Source organism: Taudactylus pleione, unplaced genomic scaffold (assembly GCF_031769625.1).
Source record: "Taudactylus pleione unplaced genomic scaffold, aTauple2 ptg000820l, whole genome shotgun sequence".
NCBI classification, from domain to species: Eukaryota; Metazoa; Chordata; class Amphibia; order Anura; family Myobatrachidae; genus Taudactylus; species Taudactylus pleione.
In genome coordinates, this window is record NW_028285222.1 from 715,522 (window position 1) to 732,486 (window position 16,965).

At 47.8% G+C, this 16,965-nt stretch overlaps 1 protein-coding gene across 3 annotated transcripts in view; it reads right to left on the reverse strand.

The window, feature by feature from the left end:
- SHANK2 (SH3 and multiple ankyrin repeat domains 2) overlaps positions 1-16,965 on the reverse strand; it is a 607,737-nt gene that overhangs the window by 422,619 nt on the left and 168,153 nt on the right. For 2 of the 3 annotated variants that reach the window (XM_088458264.1, XM_088458263.1), the window contains exon 12: positions 7,341-7,647. In XM_088458264.1, coding sequence (XP_088314390.1) covers positions 7,341-7,647 — 307 coding nt within the window. Of the gene's footprint in view, positions 1-7,340; positions 7,648-12,981; positions 13,067-16,965 lie in introns of those variants that run through there. The other variant, XM_088458265.1, reaches the window with a different exon arrangement.

Genomic DNA, 16,965 nt, shown 5'->3' on the forward strand with positions numbered 1-16,965 from the left:
ATGTGATGGATCTGCACAAAATAGTCTAATTTGGTGAAGTGAAATGAGAAAAATATATATAAAAAGAATCTTTATAAATAAAATTCTGAAAATTGGCATGTGCATATGTAATCACCCCCTTTGCTATGAAGCCCCTCAAAACTTCTGGTGCAACCAATTACCTTCAGAAGTCACATAATTAGTGAAACGAAGTCCACCTGTGTGACATCTAAGTGTCACATGATCTGTCAGTATAAACTAGGGGTATGCACCGGCCACTTTTCGTGTTTTGTGTTTTGGTTTTGGATCTGGATCTTTCTTCGTGTTTTGGATCTGGATTGGTTTTGCCAAAACCACCCTTCCGTGTTTTGGGTTCTGGGTTTTGTGTTTTGGATCTGTATTTTTTTGAAAAAAAGCATAAAACAGCTAAAATCACAGAATTTGTGGGTTTTTCTGGTCCTATGCTATTATTAACCTCAATAACCTTAATTTCCACTCATTTCCAGTCTATTCTGAACACCTCACACCTCACAATAGTGTTTTTATGTCCAAAAGGTTGCACCGAGGTAGCTGGATGACTATGCTAAGAGATACGAGTGGGCGGCACAAACACGTGGTCCATCTAGGAGGGGCACTGCAGTGGCAGACAGGATGGCAGTTTGAAAAACTAGGCCCCAAACTATACATAATGCAAAGAAAAAAAGAGGTGCAAGATGGAATTGTCCTTGGGCCCTCCCACCCACCCTTATGTTGTATAAACAGGACATGCACACTTTAACAAACCAAACATTTCAGCGCCAGGGCCTGCCACACGACTGTGGCCGAAATGATTGGTTCGTTTGGGCCCCCACAAAACAAGCTGGCAATTAATCTGTCCCTGCACAAACTGGCTCTACGGAGGCAAGATGTCGTCCTCATCCTCCTCATCCACCGATTCCTCACCCTCTTCAGTGTTGTGTACATCCTCATCCTCACAGAGTATTAATTCGTCCCCGCTGGAATCCACAACCACAGGTCCCTCTGTACGTTCTGGAGGTTGGTCTCCCTGGAAAAGTTGATAATTCATTTTATGAACATCATCTTCTCCACATTTTGTGGAAGCAACCTCCTACGCCTTTCGCTGACAAGGTTCCCGGCTGCACTAAACACTCTTTCGGAGTACACACTGGAGGGGGGGCAACTCAGGTAAAATAGAGCCAGTTTGTACAGGGACCTCCAAATTGCTTCTTTTTCCTGCCAGTACAGGTACGGACTGTCTGACATGCCTACTTGGATGCTGTCACCGATGTAATCCTTTAACAGACAGACGCACGCTTGTCGCTGCTGCTTTGAGGATGCAAGTGCGGCTACAGCCCACACAATTCACAAAGACAGGAAAAAAAAGAAGAATATTTTTATTGTTTGTGGAGCGCACTTTGAGGGTTACACCACCCTTTAACAGACAGACGCACGCTTGTCGCTGCTGCTTTGAGGATGCAAGTGCGGCTACAGCCCACACAATTCACAAAGACAGAAAAAAGAATATTTTTATTGTTTGTGTAGCACACTTTGAGGGTGTCACCACCCTTTAACAGACAGACGCACGCTTGTCGCTGCTGCTTTAAGGATGCAGGTGCAGCTACAGCCCACACATTTCACAAAGACAGAAAAAAAAAGAAGAATATTTTTATTGTTTGTGGAGCGCACTTTGAGGGTTACACCACCCTTTAACAGACAGACGCACGCTTGTCGCTGCTGCTTTGAGGATGCAGGTGGAATCTAGACGGGATTTGGAACCGGGGACACACTACCTCCATCAATTGTCTAAATCCCACTGCAATAATGGCGGATACCAGACGCACGTCTAACACCAACATAGCAGTCAAGGCCTCAGTTATACGTTTTGCTTCAGGATGACTGCTGTCGTACTTCATCCTCATCGCTAGGGACTGTTGGAGGGTCAATTGTTTAGTAAAAGTAGTGATGTTCCTACTTCCTCTCTGGGATGATGAACAACTCCCAGCAGCAGCAATAGCACTAGGAGGAAGTGGTTCTTGATCTTTCCCTATTTTATTTTTATCGGAGAAAGTTTGGTCCTCGATTTATGTTATATTGATATATACGTGCGGCTAAAGCGCACACAAACACAGAAAATATTTTTTTATTTTTGCTGGAGAGTAGTGCACTTTGTGGGTTACACCACCCTTTAAGAAATGAGCCAGCCGGCTCTTTACTTATGGGACACAGGCGCACGCTTGGCGCTGCTCCTTTGTTGATGCACGTGCAGCTACAGTGCACACAAGTCACAAACACAGAAAATATATATTTTTTTGGTTTGGAGTGTACTTTGGGGGTTACAGCACCCTTTAACGGTCAAGCCAGCCGGCCCTTTACTTATGACACAGGCGCACGCTTGGCACTACTTTGTTGATGCACGTGCGGCTACTGCGCACACAATTCACAAACACAGAAAATATATATTTTTTTGGTTTGGACTGGAGTGTACTTTGGGGATTACAGCACCCTTTAACGGTCAAGCCAGCCGGCCCTTTACTTATGACACAGGCGCACGCTTGGCACTACTTTGTTGATGCACGTGCGGCTACTGCGCACACAATTCACAAACACAGAAAATATTTTTTTTTTTGGTTTGGACTGGAGTGTACTTTGGGGGTTACAGCACCCTTTAACGGTCAAGCCAGCCGGCCCTTTACTTATGACACAGGCGCACGCTTGGCACTACTTTGTTGATGCACGTGCGGCTACTGCGCACACAATTCACAAACACAAAAAAAATATTATTTTTTTAGCACTTGGGGGGAGCACCCCTGATGGACAGAGCACCCCCTGGACAACACTACAGCACCCCTTTAGGACTGGGACACTACACAGGACTTTGGAGTGGACACAGCCCCTATGGACAACTGACTGCACAACACAGTCCAGCCAGCCCCTATGGACTTTGAAGTAGTGGGCACAGCCCCTATTAACAACAGCAGCACAGCACAACACAGCCAGCCTCTATGGACTTTGAAGTAGTGGACAACAGCAGCACTACACTACACTACACTACACTACACAGCCCAGCCAGCCCTAACTCCCACCCTCCCTCTTCACTGTCCACAGCCGAGTGAGAAAATGGCGCCGACGCGGGTACCTTATATAGGATCCAAAACCCGCGAGACTCGGAAGGCGGGAAGATGACGTTTTGCCTCGATTTCAGAATCCGAGTCAGGCGGGAAAAGTCGAGCCTGACTCGGATCGGACTCGGATCGGGGGGGTTCGGATTTCAGAAATCCGAACCCGCTCACCCCTAGTATAAACACACCTTTTCTGAAAGGCCCCAGAGGCTGCAATACCACTAAGCAAGAGACATCACACCATGAAGACCAAGGAGCTCTCCATACAAGTCAGGGACATAGTTGTTGAGAAGTACAATTCTGGGTTGGGTTATAAAAAAACATCCAAATCATTGAAGATCCCCCGAAGCACCATCAAATCCATCATCATCAAATGGAAAGAACATTGTACCACAACAAACCTGCCAAGAGAGGGCCGCCAATCAAAACTCACAGACCGGGCAAGGAGGGCATTAATCAGAGAGGCAGCACAGAGACCAAAGGTAACCCTGAAGGAGCTGCAGAATTCCACAGCAGAGACTGGTGTATCTGTGCATGTGACCACAATAAGCCGTACACTCCATAGAGCTGGGCTTTATGGAAGAGTGGCCAGAAAAAAGCCATTACTTAGTGATTAAAATAAGAAGACACGATTTGAGTTTGCTAAAAGGCATGTGGGCGACTCCCCAAATGTATGGAGGAAGGTGCTCTGGTCAGATGAGACTAAAATGTAACTTTTCGGCCACCAAGGAAAACGCTATGTCTGGCGCAAACCCAACACATCCCATCACCCCAAGAACACCATCCCCACAGTGAAACATGGTGGTGGCAGCATCATGCTGTGGGGATGTTTTTCAGCAGCAGGGACTGGGAAACTGATTTGAGTCGAGGGAAAGATGGATGGTGCAAAATACAGGGATATTCTTGAGCAATACCTGTGTCAGTCTGCCTGTGATTTGAGACTGGGATGGAGGTTCACCTTCCAGCAGGACAATGACCCGAAGAATACTGCTAAAGCAACACTTGAGTGGTTTAAGGGGAAACATATAAATGTGTTGGAATGGCCTAGTCACAGCCCAGATCTCAATCCAATTGAGTATCTATGGTCAGACCTGAAGATTGCTGTTCACAAGCGGAAACCATCCAACATGAAGCAGGAGCAGTTTTGCCTTGAGGAATGGGCAAAAATCCCAGGGGCAAGATGTGGCAAGCTCATAGAGACTTATCCAATGCGACTTGCAGCTGTAATTGCCGCAAAAGGTGGCTCGACAAAGTACTCACTGTAGGGGGGTGAATAGTTACGCTGAAGTTTTCTGTTATGTTGTCCTAAATGTTGTTTGATTGACAATATAAAAACAAAAACAACTTCACAGTTGTAGGCATGTTCTGTGAATGAAATGATGCACACCTTCACACAATCCATTTTAATTCCAGATTGAGGCAACAAAACATGAAAAATGCAAAGGGGGTGAATACTTATGCAAGGCACTGTATATATATATCATAAAAATAGCTCTGGGTTTTCATGAGTGTAGTGGCTTATATTGATATATATTGCATTTCTGTTTAGTGAACACCCACAGGTCGCATTAGGCTGTTGCAGCTGTTGTTATTTAATCCCATTCTATGAGCTCTTCATATACCATATCAGCTCCAGAAATTAGTTTTTTATTCCCCACATTCTAGCACAGTCAGGTCCTCCCCGTATAAGCAAATTGTAAGGTCCCCCACTCTAGCACTGCGTCACGTCTCATCCCCGCTCTGGTACACTACAGGTCCCCGCTCTAGCACAGAGTCAGGTCCCCACTCTAGCACACTGCAGGTCCCCGCTCTAGCACACTGCAGGTCCCCGCTCTAGCACAGAGTCAGGTCCCCGCTCTAGCACAGAGTCAGGTCCCTGTTCTAGCACACTGCCAGGATCCTACTTTAGCACACAGTCAGGTCCCTGCTCTAGCACACTGCCAGGACCCAGCTTCAGCACACAGTCAGGTCCCCGCGTTAGCATACAGTCAGGTCCCTGCTCTAGCACAGAGTCAGGTCCCCACTCTAGCATACTGCAGGTCCCCGCTCTAGCACAGAGTCAGGTCCCTGTTCTAGCACACTGCCAGGATCCTACTTTAGCACACAGTCAGGTCCCTGCTCTAGCACACTGCCAAAATCCTGATTTAGCACACAGTCAGGTCCCCGCACTAGCACACCGCCTGGATCCCGCTTTAACACACAGGCAGGTCCCTGCTCTAGCACACTGCCAGGAACCAGCTTTAGCACACAGTCAGGTACCTGCTCTAGCACGCTGCCAGGAACCAGCTTTAGCACACAGTCAGGTCCCTGCTCTAGCACACTGCCAGGACCCAGCTTTAGTACACAGTCAGGTCCCTGCTCTAGCACACTGCCAGGACCGAGCTTTAGCACACAGTCAGGTCCCCGCGTTAGCACACTGCCAGGAACCAGCTTTAGCACACAGTAGGGTACCTGCTCTAGCACACTGCCAGGACCGAGCTTTAGCACACAGTCAGGTCCCTGCGTTAGCACTCTGCCAGGAACCAGCTTTAGCACACAGTCAGGTCCCTGCGTTAGCACACTGCCAGGAACCAGCTTTAGCACACAGTCAGGTCCCTGCTCTAGCACCCTGCCAGGACCCAGCTTTAGCACACAGTCAGGTCCCTGCTCTAGCACCCTGCCAGGACCCAGCTTTAGCACACAGTCAGGTCCCCACGCTAGCACCCTGCCAGGACCCAGCTTTAGCACACAGTCAGGTCCCCACGCTAGCACACTGCCAGGAACCAGCTTTAGCACACAGTCAGGTACTTGCTCTAGCACATTGCCAGGACCCAACTTTAGCACACAGTCAGGTACCTGCTCTAGTACATTGCCAGGGCCCAACTTTAGCACAGAGTCAGGTCCCAGCTCTAGCACACTGCCAGGAACCAGCTTTAGCACACAGTCAGGTACCTGCTCTAGCACATTGCCAGGACCCAACTTTAGCACACAGTCAGGTCCCTGCTCTAGTACATTGCCAGGACCCAACTTTAGCACACAGTCAGGTCCCTGCTCTAGCACCCTGCCAGGAACCAGCTTTAGTACACAGTCAGGTCCCTGCTCTAGCACACTGCCAAAATCCTGATTTAGCATAAAGTCAGGTCCCCGCACTAGCACACCGCCTGGATCCCGCTTTAACACACAGGCAGGTCCCTGCTCTAGCACACTGCCAGGACCCAGATTTACCACAGAGTCAGGTCTCCGCTCTAGCACACTGCCAGGAACCAGCTTTAGCACACAGTCAGGTACCTGCTCTAGCACGCTGCCAGGAACCAGCTTTAGCACACAGTCAGGTCCCTGCTCTAGCACACTGCCAGGACCCAGCTTTAGTACACAGTCAGGTCCCTGCTCTAGCACCCTGCCAGGACCCAGCTTTAGCACACAGTCAGGTCCCCACGCTAGCACCCTGCCAGGACCCAGCTTTAGCACACAGTCAGGTCCCCACGCTAGCACACTGCCAGGAACCAGCTTTAGCACACAGTCAGGTACCTGCTCTAGCACATTGCCAGGACCCAACTTTAGCACACAGTCAGGTCCCTGCTCTAGTACATTGCCAGGACCCAACTTTAGCACACAGTCAGGTCCCTGCGTTAGCACACTGCCAGGAACCAGCTTTAGCACACAGTCAGGTCCCTGCGTTAGCACACTGCCAGGAACCAGCTTTAGCACACAGTCAGGTCCCTGCTCTAGCACCCTGCCAGGACCCAGCTTTAGTACACAGTCAGGTCCCCACGCTAGCACCCTGCCAGGACCCAGCTTTAGCACACAGTCAGGTCCCCACGCTAGCACACTGCCAGGAACCAGCTTTAGCACACAGTCAGGTACCTGCTCTAGCACATTGCCAGGACCCAACTTTAGCACACAGTCAGGTACCTGCTCTAGCACGCTGCCAGGAACCAGCTTTAGCACACAGTCAGGTACCTGCTCTAGCACATTGCCAGGACCCAACTTTAGCACACAGTCAGGTCCCTGCTCTAGCACAACACTAGTCAGGTCCCTCCACATTGGAATGACCTCAGTCTAACAATGTGCTACTGTGAAGCCATCTCACCCTGTTATTATTAGATCTCAGCGCTGGCTGACTGCACTAATTCTCTGCCGACAGAACATTGATAAACCCTGATATACCTTTGCCCTACCACATAGTTATACAATTTCAGTTTTCCAATCCATTGTGCAGATAAATCACCATCTGACACTGCAACATGTCTGGTGGAAACATACCTGATGTGTCTGTGCTGCTGTCTTTTTGCATCCTCTCCTAAGCGGTTCAGTGATGGCGAGCGGCTCCGTGGTACTTGGGAATAGCTCCCAATAGTTTTTACAGTGCCATTAGGATTATTCTGCATCTGTTGCAATAGCTGTGGTGAGAGGCTGCGGTGTAAAGAGGTGGAGGCGGGGGACCACTCGGGGATATTGTTTACGTTGAGGTTGTTGTCGCTGTTGGAACGAAGGAGGATCCTGGGTGCCGCCAAGGTGCTTTGTAGCCCCCTTCTCCGATTAGAGTAGCTGGGCGCTTCCCTGAATGGCACTGGAGGAAAAAAAATATAAATGTATTTTATTAGGTTGTAAAATAAAGAAATAAACATTTACACACCATGCTATAGTCAGTGACATCACTTTGTGGATCAGGCCTCAGTGATGTCATCAGTTCCTAGTAAGCTGACAAGTTGCATTCTCATCAACATTGGCTCACAAATATAGCCGCCTCCCCTGTGTGCTGGATAGGGGAACACTTAATATGACAAGTACATACATAATACACCATCCTCTAATCCCAGACACAAAACATTTGCCACCTAGCATTTAAATATAGATCACAATTAGGCCAAGAAGGACTATTATTATTACCCATTACTATTAGGGAACCACAAGGGGTTCACTGCGCTTTACAAACTGCATAAACATATACAGTACAAACATAAGATATAAAGTCTAAAGTGTACAGTACAAAACAATAATACAGAGCATAGGAGAATACAACATTACTGTATATACAGAAATCATACCCCCAACCGCAAATGTCCAGTGCCGCCATTGGCAAGGAGGAGGAGGTGATGGTATGAGGGTATGTTTAAGGGAAGAGCACATGAGGGAAGAGGGTCTTGCTCGTGAGGCCTTACAATCTATATGGGAGGGGCGGACAAACATGGGTGAGCCTGAGGAGAAATTTTGGTGAGAGCTGGTAGACGTTAGTAAAGAAATGGACTTTGAGAGCCAGTTTGCAGCTTTGGAGAGAGGTGGAGAGTCTGATGGAGAAAGGTGGAGGGTCTGATGGAGAGAGGTGGAGAGTCTGATGGAGAGAGGGAAAGAGCTCCAGTGGTGGTCAGGGAGGGTAGAACATGTGAAATCTTGGATACAGGAGTCTGAAGAGGTAATCAACTTATAAGAAAGGCAATGGTCGTTGACAGGGCGAAGTGGGCTATTCGGGAGTGTGTAGGGAGATGAGACCCTGTAGGAGAATAGGAGCTAGTGTAGGGCCTGGCGGAGAGGGGAGGAAGAAGTAGTTTGGTTGCAGAGAAGGATAAAGATTATTAATCACTAGCCTCTTGGGATCACACACACGTATAATGTAATGCATCAAGGGAAAACTCTATGTGACTCAGTCTGACATCTGTCAATTAGCACCGATGTTGTGAGGTTCCTTCTAGTGCCATATGCAAATATCTTTTGTTAGCCGTGTAACATACACAATGCGGTTTTCCAGCTGAGGGTTTGCAGCTATATCCAAGGGATACCACATTTTTTGGGGGCTCTCTACTATTTATGGCTACAGGCTGCTGGTTTACCGTCAGGTTGAAAGGTCATCGTGGCTTGTTGTGAATGGGAGCAATTCATGTTAGCTGGCTGATCAAACTGGGAGGGTCCCACACACGTGCACAGAAACGCCCTCATATTTAGAAGTGGGCATAGCATACACTTGCAACCCCTTATGCCAGCAGATCGGGGCAGGGAGGGGGGAGGGGACACATATGGTGTCTTCTTTCATTTGATCGATTCCCGCCTACGGCAAGACTGATCAACTAAACAGAGACGCCCCACAAATGATGCGAATGCAGCGTAGAGTCCCAGGAAGACATGAGAAAGATGCACAGTGTAGTAAAGTCAAAGTCATATTATGGATGTACTCCGGCAAATTACTGTTAGTTATATCACTGAACGACATGTTGGAGATGAGGTGGAGCAGAGACAGTAAACCAGAGACCAATTATCAGCGGCACCAAGTGATATAGATAATTACACCGTCCGCTCTGCTCAGCGTGCCACTGACAGCTCTGGATGTGCCGCACTTATTAGAAATACACCGAAGCGTTGTGAGCTTTCCTTCCGATCAGTACATAGGACAATCCACAATACTGGACCTGAGAGACATGCAGACATCTATCAAATGGTGAGCCACCAGGGACTGCAGTCACGATATAAAAAAAAACAGAGCTCTCTCTGTCCACAATGAATAAGGACCACACACGTGAGTCCCACAGTCACCCTTAGCAGTTCCAATCATTATCCATAACTGGACGAAAAACAAGATATTATCCAATGAGCAACCCGTATAGTTTGGAGACAGCACTCAAACTCGAGTTCAAGGTTCTAGGACCACCAGGAGGTCAGCACTGGAAAGAGCTGTCCACACCCCCCATCAGGGCGGTCGGCATTTCGACCGTCGGCATCCTGACTGCATCCATAAGAGCCCATTACGGTAAATTGATAGTGAAAATTACGTTTTTGTGCTAATAACATGAGGTTATCGTCCTATGCTGTGATGATGTTTTGGGCTTATGTAAAAGTAGTGCTTTTTATTTTTTTATTCTCTAGTCCAGGATTAAAAACCAAATTATTGAGGAGTAAATTCCAAATGTATGAGTATAGTAGAAGGGAACTATTAAAAATAGCAAAAAAAATTAAAAATTTTTATGGACAGTGTTTCACATGTACTTTTTGTTCAATTTAAACATGTACATAATATACACATAGAATTACTCATATGCATTCTGATCTAGTATAGACTACAAACTACACTGCACAGTAGAAGTTTTAATGAATAGTGGTCTGCAGTGCCACCTAGTGATTGCAGGTGTTACTGCAGCATGTATATTTTAATTGCCTTAATACTACTCATAAAAAAAAAAACACACTGTTAACATTAGTTATATTAGTGTCACAGACAAACAGGATCATCATGGGCTTCTACAAAGCAGCCACTGTGAGGAGCTCTGCAAAACAGTTAAGGAGACTGCCAAGAGCAATTTCAGGAAACAAACATGATTTACGCACACGTCCAAAGGTTGCACGATGTACAAAGTAGCCACTGTGCAAGATGGTACGACAGACGCCTGTGCTACTCCAGATGGAAGGGCTGAGATATCCAACACCCGCACTAGCCACCTGCTACAGCCCCAAATACACACCATGACAATCCACAAAGCACATAGAGAGACACGGCATGGCCTGGAAGTATCTTTTCTAGCGAATGGTAAGAAATGCCGAAGGCCGTGGGCATTTAACAGGGATGATTAGGGTCAGCATCACAGAGACATTATTCTAAAATCAGCCTGCTAGTTAGTCAAAGATCCCATGCATCAGTCATCCAAACAGTAGCCAAAAAGACATGGCACTATATCAGAGGATTTCCCATTCATACCATATCAGAGGATTTCCCATTCATACCATATCAGAGGATTTCCCATTCATACCATATCAGAGGATTTCCCATATCAGAGGATTTCCCATTCATACCATATCAGAGGATTTCCCATTCATACCATATCAGAGGATTTCCCATTCATTCCATATCAGAGGATTTCCCATTCATACCGACATAGCCAGAAATGTGCACTACCTAATAATCATATAAACTGCACATTTACCAATTGATACCAACAGTATATTTGTACAATTGATTCCATGTCATACAGTGCAAAGCTGCATAATCAATAAACTGTAAGAAATATAGGGGTCTAATTACTAAGCAGTGTTAGGAGACAGAGTGAAAAGTGATAAGAAAGTGATAAGGTGCCAGCCAATCAGCTCCCAACTGTCATTTTCAAACACAGCCTGTGAGATGACAGTTGGGAGCTGATTGGCTGGCACCTTATCACTTTCTTATCACTTTTCACTCTGTCTCCTAACACTGCTTAGTAAATAGACCCCATAAAACCATATGTCAGGTTATGAAAAGGGTACTATATAAAATATACGTCAGTCTACATTCTCTATGTGTTACTTGCTGATGATCCCATTTCAGCGTTTAGTAAGATGTATGATAAGATTCTATGGTAACGGAGATGCTTTGCTTTCTTATTTTTATCTTATTTTTAAGTGCAAGAAGTAAATGGATAAAAGGTGGCAAAAACTGCTTTGCTAAACACATTGCTGCTCAGCAGGAAAGTATGTTGATCCAAGTCAATGACTAACGATGCGTGCCAGATTTTCGCATAAAAAAAGCCAAGATGTACCAAGCAACTTCTGAATGGTATTCTATGTACACAGAACTGTATGCCAGGGTATACATGTTTGTACAGTTCACTCTTCTAAATATATTCCTGTGAACAGGTCCTAATAATGACGCCAGTTAAAAAAATATGTTTCATCACCAAAATTATGAAACTCAGTTCTGCATTAATATTGGTGTCAGGCATATATCATGGTTTGGGATCTTATAACAGTTGGGGGCCCCAGGGTAACTGTCTTCCTTGCTCTGCCCTGAACCTGTCTGGAAATGGTACATTATGCATGTTTAATGTATAGAAAAGTGCAGGGATTCCTGCAATAAGTACCTGCTACACTGACACTGCACTTTTCTAAGCAATATCACAACATACAAATGATTACATTTATTATAAGTTATAAAATAGGACAAAGGAATCACTGGCCCTACCATCACCTTGACACATTCATAAAGTATTGACCTTGAATGCTGCCATTGATGTCAGCCAGAATCAATGAGGAAACAAGGGTGGCACTTCTAGCACAAGGCAGCGAATTCACCCCTGAAGGAGTGGTGGGTACAGAGAGCCAGGACACAGGAATAGTGGCATACTGGAAGGGAACACATCATTGTCAAGTGGCACTTGTCATGGCAGGCAGGCGCAGGAATGCAAAAGATGGTATGTGATATGTGTAATAATTAGAAACCCCGGGAGATTGATGACTAATAATTAATCAAGGCCACTTCGCCTCTTAAGTGTTTAATTTGAGATTTGCTCTACCACAGTCATGCCCAGAAAAACTCCAAACCAAATGAGACAAATTATGTTCCAATGTAATTTCAATGCTTTAATTCCTGCTGGGAGCAGCCGAAGACATGAGAATCAATCGCCAAGTGTCACTCAGAGCCTCTCAGGAGGGACATCTCTCATCTATCTCCCTCTTCGCATACTGGGGATAGGTCTGCAACTCCATTGTACAAGAACCCCACTCCCCTTTCATGATTTATTGTGCATAGCATAAGGCATTAACAAATCATCAGATTTAAGAATGGCAAAGCAGTTTGGCAATCTTTGGCTCTCCAGCTGCAGTGGAACTACTGGTCCCAGCATGACCTGCTGCCTGGCTTACCTGGGCATGCTGGACCTTGTAGTTCTAAAGCAGCTGGACAGTGACAAGATGTCCCAGCCTGCATTACACCATCATACTGGGATGCTGACCCCCTCCCCAATCACACATGGATCTGTTTCCCATTCACAAAGCGCACACACAGCCGTGCACTGATTTCCTGGCACTTCCTCAGTTACATCCACAACACGGAGATACATTATTAATGATCCACCAACTACACAAAGTAGAAGGGCCCAGGGACCATTTAAAGTTTAATATGATACATTTGGTCCAGCAAGACGACCCCCCTGGGGCATGCACGGCTTACCTTCCTTCTTTGTGAATGCACTGAACAAAGACTTCATCCTCCTGGTAATGTGATGCCCTTGCCCCGTCCCCGCCAGTCCTCAGCTGCCCGCAGCCTGCACGGAGGAGCAAGTTCCCGGGAAGTGTGGCAGAGCGCCGTGCATCGCTGGGCATGTAGCACCCAACACTCTGCTGAGGAGCCCACCCCATACCCTGCCTGTCAGCTGGGAGCGGAGCAGCTGAGACATCATCCAGCGATCTTACACCGTGTGAGTCATGTGAGCGGCTCGCTGCTGCTGTACTGTATGTGCTGCGCTGTACCGAGGGGCGAGGGGGAGCTGCAGGGGGTCGCACAGGTTGGAGTGGGGGGCGGGGGGGCATCCATCCAATACAGTCCCCTCTTAATGCTGCAACTGAGCCTGAGCTGACCTGTGTCAAGTAGTCCTATCTGACTGCTGTAACTAAGCCAGAGCTGACCTGTGTCACCTAGTCCTTTCTGCTGTCCCTTAGCCAGAGCTGACCTGTGTCACCTAGTCCTTTCTGACTGCTGTAACTAAGCCAGAGCTGACCTGTGTCATAGTCCTTTCTGATTGCTGTAACTAAGCCAGAGCTGACCTGTGTCACCTAGTCCTTTCTGACTGCTGTAACTAAGCCAGAGCTGACCTGTGTCATAGTCCTTTCTGATTGCTGTAACTAAGCCAGAGCTGACCTGTGTCACCTAGTCCTATCTGACTGCTGTAACTAAGCCAGAGCTGACCTGTGTCACCTAGTCCTTTCTGCTGTCCCTTAGCCAGAGCTGACCTGTGTCACCTAGTCCTTTCTGACTGCTGTAACTAAGCCAGAGCTGACCTGTGTCATAGTCCTTTCTGATTGCTGTAACTAAGCCAGAGCTGACCTGTGTCACCTAGTCCTTTCTGCTGTCCCTTAGCCAGAGCTGACCTGTGTCACCTAGTCCTTTCTGCTGTACCCTAGCCAGAGCTGACCTGTGTCACCTAGTCCTTTCTGCTGTCCCTTAGCCAGAGCTGACCTGTGTCACATAGTCCTTTGACTGCTGTACTGTAGCCAGAGCTGACCTGTGTCACCTAGTCCTTTCTGCTGTACCTTAGCCAGAGCTGACCTGTGTCACCTAGTCCTTTCTGACTGCTGTGCCTTAGCCAGAGCTGACCTGTGTCACCTAGTCCTTTTTGCTGTACCTTAGCCAGAGCTAACCTGTGTCACCTAGTCCTTTCTGCTGTCCCTTAGCCAGAGCTGACCTGTGTCACCTAGTCCTTTCTGACTGCTGTACCCTAGCCAGTGCTGACCTGTGTCACATAGTCCTTTCTGCTGTACCTTAGCCAGAGCTGACCTGTGTCACCTAGTCCTTTCTGACTGCTGTCTCTTAGCCAGAGCTGACCTGTGTCACATAGTCCTTTCTGATTGCTGTAACTAAGCCAGAGCTGACCTGTGTCACCTAGTCCTTTCTGCTGTACCTTAGCCAGAGCTGACCTGTGTCACTTAGTCCTTTCTGACTGCTGCACCTTAGCCAGAGCTGACCTGTGTCACCTAGTCCTTTCTGCTGTACTTTAGCCAGAGCTGACCTGTGTCACCTATTCCTTTCTGACTGCTGTACCCTAGCCAGAGCTGACCTGTGTCACCTTGTCCTTTCTGACTGCTGTACCCTAGCCAGAGCTGACCTGTGTCACCTAGTCCTTTCTGCTGTACCTTAGCCAGAGCTGACCTGTGTCACCTAGTCCTTTCTGCCTGCTGTAACTAAGCCAGAGCTGACCTGTGTCACATAGTCCTTTCTGCTGTCCCTTAGCCAGAGCTGACCTGTGTCACCTAGTCCTTTCTGACTGCTGTACCCTAGCCAGAGCTGACCTGTGTCACCTAGTCCTTTCTGACTGCTGTCCCTTAGCCAGAGCTGACCTGTGTCACATAGTCCTTTCTGATTGCTGTAACTAAGCCAGAGCTGACATGTGTCACCTAGTCCTTTCTGCTGTACCTTAGCCAGAGCTGACCTGTGTCACCTAGTCCTTTCTGACTGCTGTACCCTAGCCAGAGCTGACCTGTGTCACCTAGTCCTTTCTGCTGTACCTTAGCCAGAGCTGACCTGTTTCACCTAGTCCTTTCTGACTGCTGTCCCTTAGCCAGAGCTGACCTGTGTCACCTAGTCCTTTCTGCTGTACCTTAACCAGAGCTAACCTGTGTCACCTAGTCCTTTCTGCTGTCCCTTAGCCAGAGCTGACCTGTGTCACCTAGTCCTTTCTGACTGCTGTACCCTAGCCAGAGCTGACCTGTGTCACCTAGTCCTTTCTGCTGTACTTTAGCCAGAGCTGACCTGTGTCACCTAGTCCTTTCTGACTGCTGTACCCTAGCCAGAGCTGACCTGTGTCACCTAGTTCTTTCTGCTGTACCTTAGCCAGAGCTGACCTGTGTCACCTTGTCCTTTCTGACTGCTGTACCCTAGCCAGAGCTGACCTGTGTCACCTAGTCCTTTCTGCTGTACCTTAGCCAGAGCTGACCTGTGTCACCTAGTCCTTTCTGTCTGCTGTAACTAAGCCAGAGCTGACCTGTCCTTTCTGATTGCTGTAACTAAGCCAGAGCTGACCTGTGTCGCCTAGTCCTTTCTGCTGTCCCTTAGCCAGAGCTGACCTGTGTCACCTAGTCCTTTCTGACTGCTGTCCCTTAGCCAGAGCTGACATGTGTCACATAGTCCTTTCTGATTGCTGTAACTAAGCCAGAGCTGACCTGTGTCACATAGTCCTTTCTGCTGTACCTTAGCCAGAGCTGACCTGTGTCACATAGTCCTTTCTGACTGCTGTCCCTTAGCCAGAGCTGACCTGTGTCACCTAGTCCTTTCTGCTGTACCTTAGCCAGAGCTGACCTGTGTCACCTAGTCCTTTCTGACTGCTGTACCCTAGCCAGAGCTGACCTGTGTCACCTAGTCCTTTCTGCTGTACCTTAGCCAGAGCTGACCTGTCACCTTGTTCTTTCTGACTGCTATACCCTAGCCAGAGCTGACCTGTGTCACCTAGTCCTTTCTGCTGTACCTTAGCCAGAGCTGACCTGTGTCACCTAGTCCTTTCTGTCTGCTGTAACTAAGCCAGAGCTGACCTGTGTCACATAGTCCTTTCTGATTGCTGTAACTAAGCCAGAGCTGACCTGTGTCACCTAGTCCTTTCTGCTGTCCCTTAGCCAGAGCTGACCTGTGTCACCTAGTCCTTTCTGACTGCTGTACCCTAGCCAGAGCTAACTTGTGTCACCTAGTCCTTTCTGACTGCTGTACCTTAGCCAGAGCTGACCTGTGTCACCTAGTCCTTTCTGAATGCTGTACCTTAGCCAGAGCTGACCTGTGTCACATTTTCCTTTCTTACTGCTGTACCCTAGCCAGAGCAGACCTGTGTCACATAGTCCTCTCTGTCTGCTGTACCTTAGCCAGAGCTGACCTGTGTCACCTAGTCCTGTCTGACTGCTGTAACTAAGCGAGAGCTAACCTATGTCACCTAGTCCTTTCTGCTGTAACTAAGCCAGAGCTTACCTGTGTCACCTAGTCCTGTCTGACTGCTGTACCTTAGCCAGAGCTGACCTGTGTCACCTAGTCCTTTCTGACTGCTGTACCCTAGCCAGAGCTGACCTGTGTCACCTAGTCCTTTCTGTCTGCTGTACCTTAGCCAGAGCTGACCTGTGTCACCCAGTCCTTTGTCTGCTGTATCTTAGCCAGTGCTGACCTGTGTCACATAGTCCTTTCTGTCTGCTGTATCTTAGCCAGTGCTGACCTGTGTCACCTAGTCCTTTCTGCTGTACCTAAGCCAGAGCTGACCTGTGTCACATAGTCCTTTCTGCTGTCCCTTAGCCAGAGCTGACCTGTGTCACCTAGTCCTTTCTGCTGTCCCTTAGCCAGAGCTGACTTGTGTCACCTAGTCCTTTCTGTCTGCTGTACCCTAGCCAGAGCTGACCTGTGTCACCCAGTCCTTTGTCTGCTGTATCTTAGCCAGAGCTGACCTGTGTTACCTAGTCCTTTCTGTCT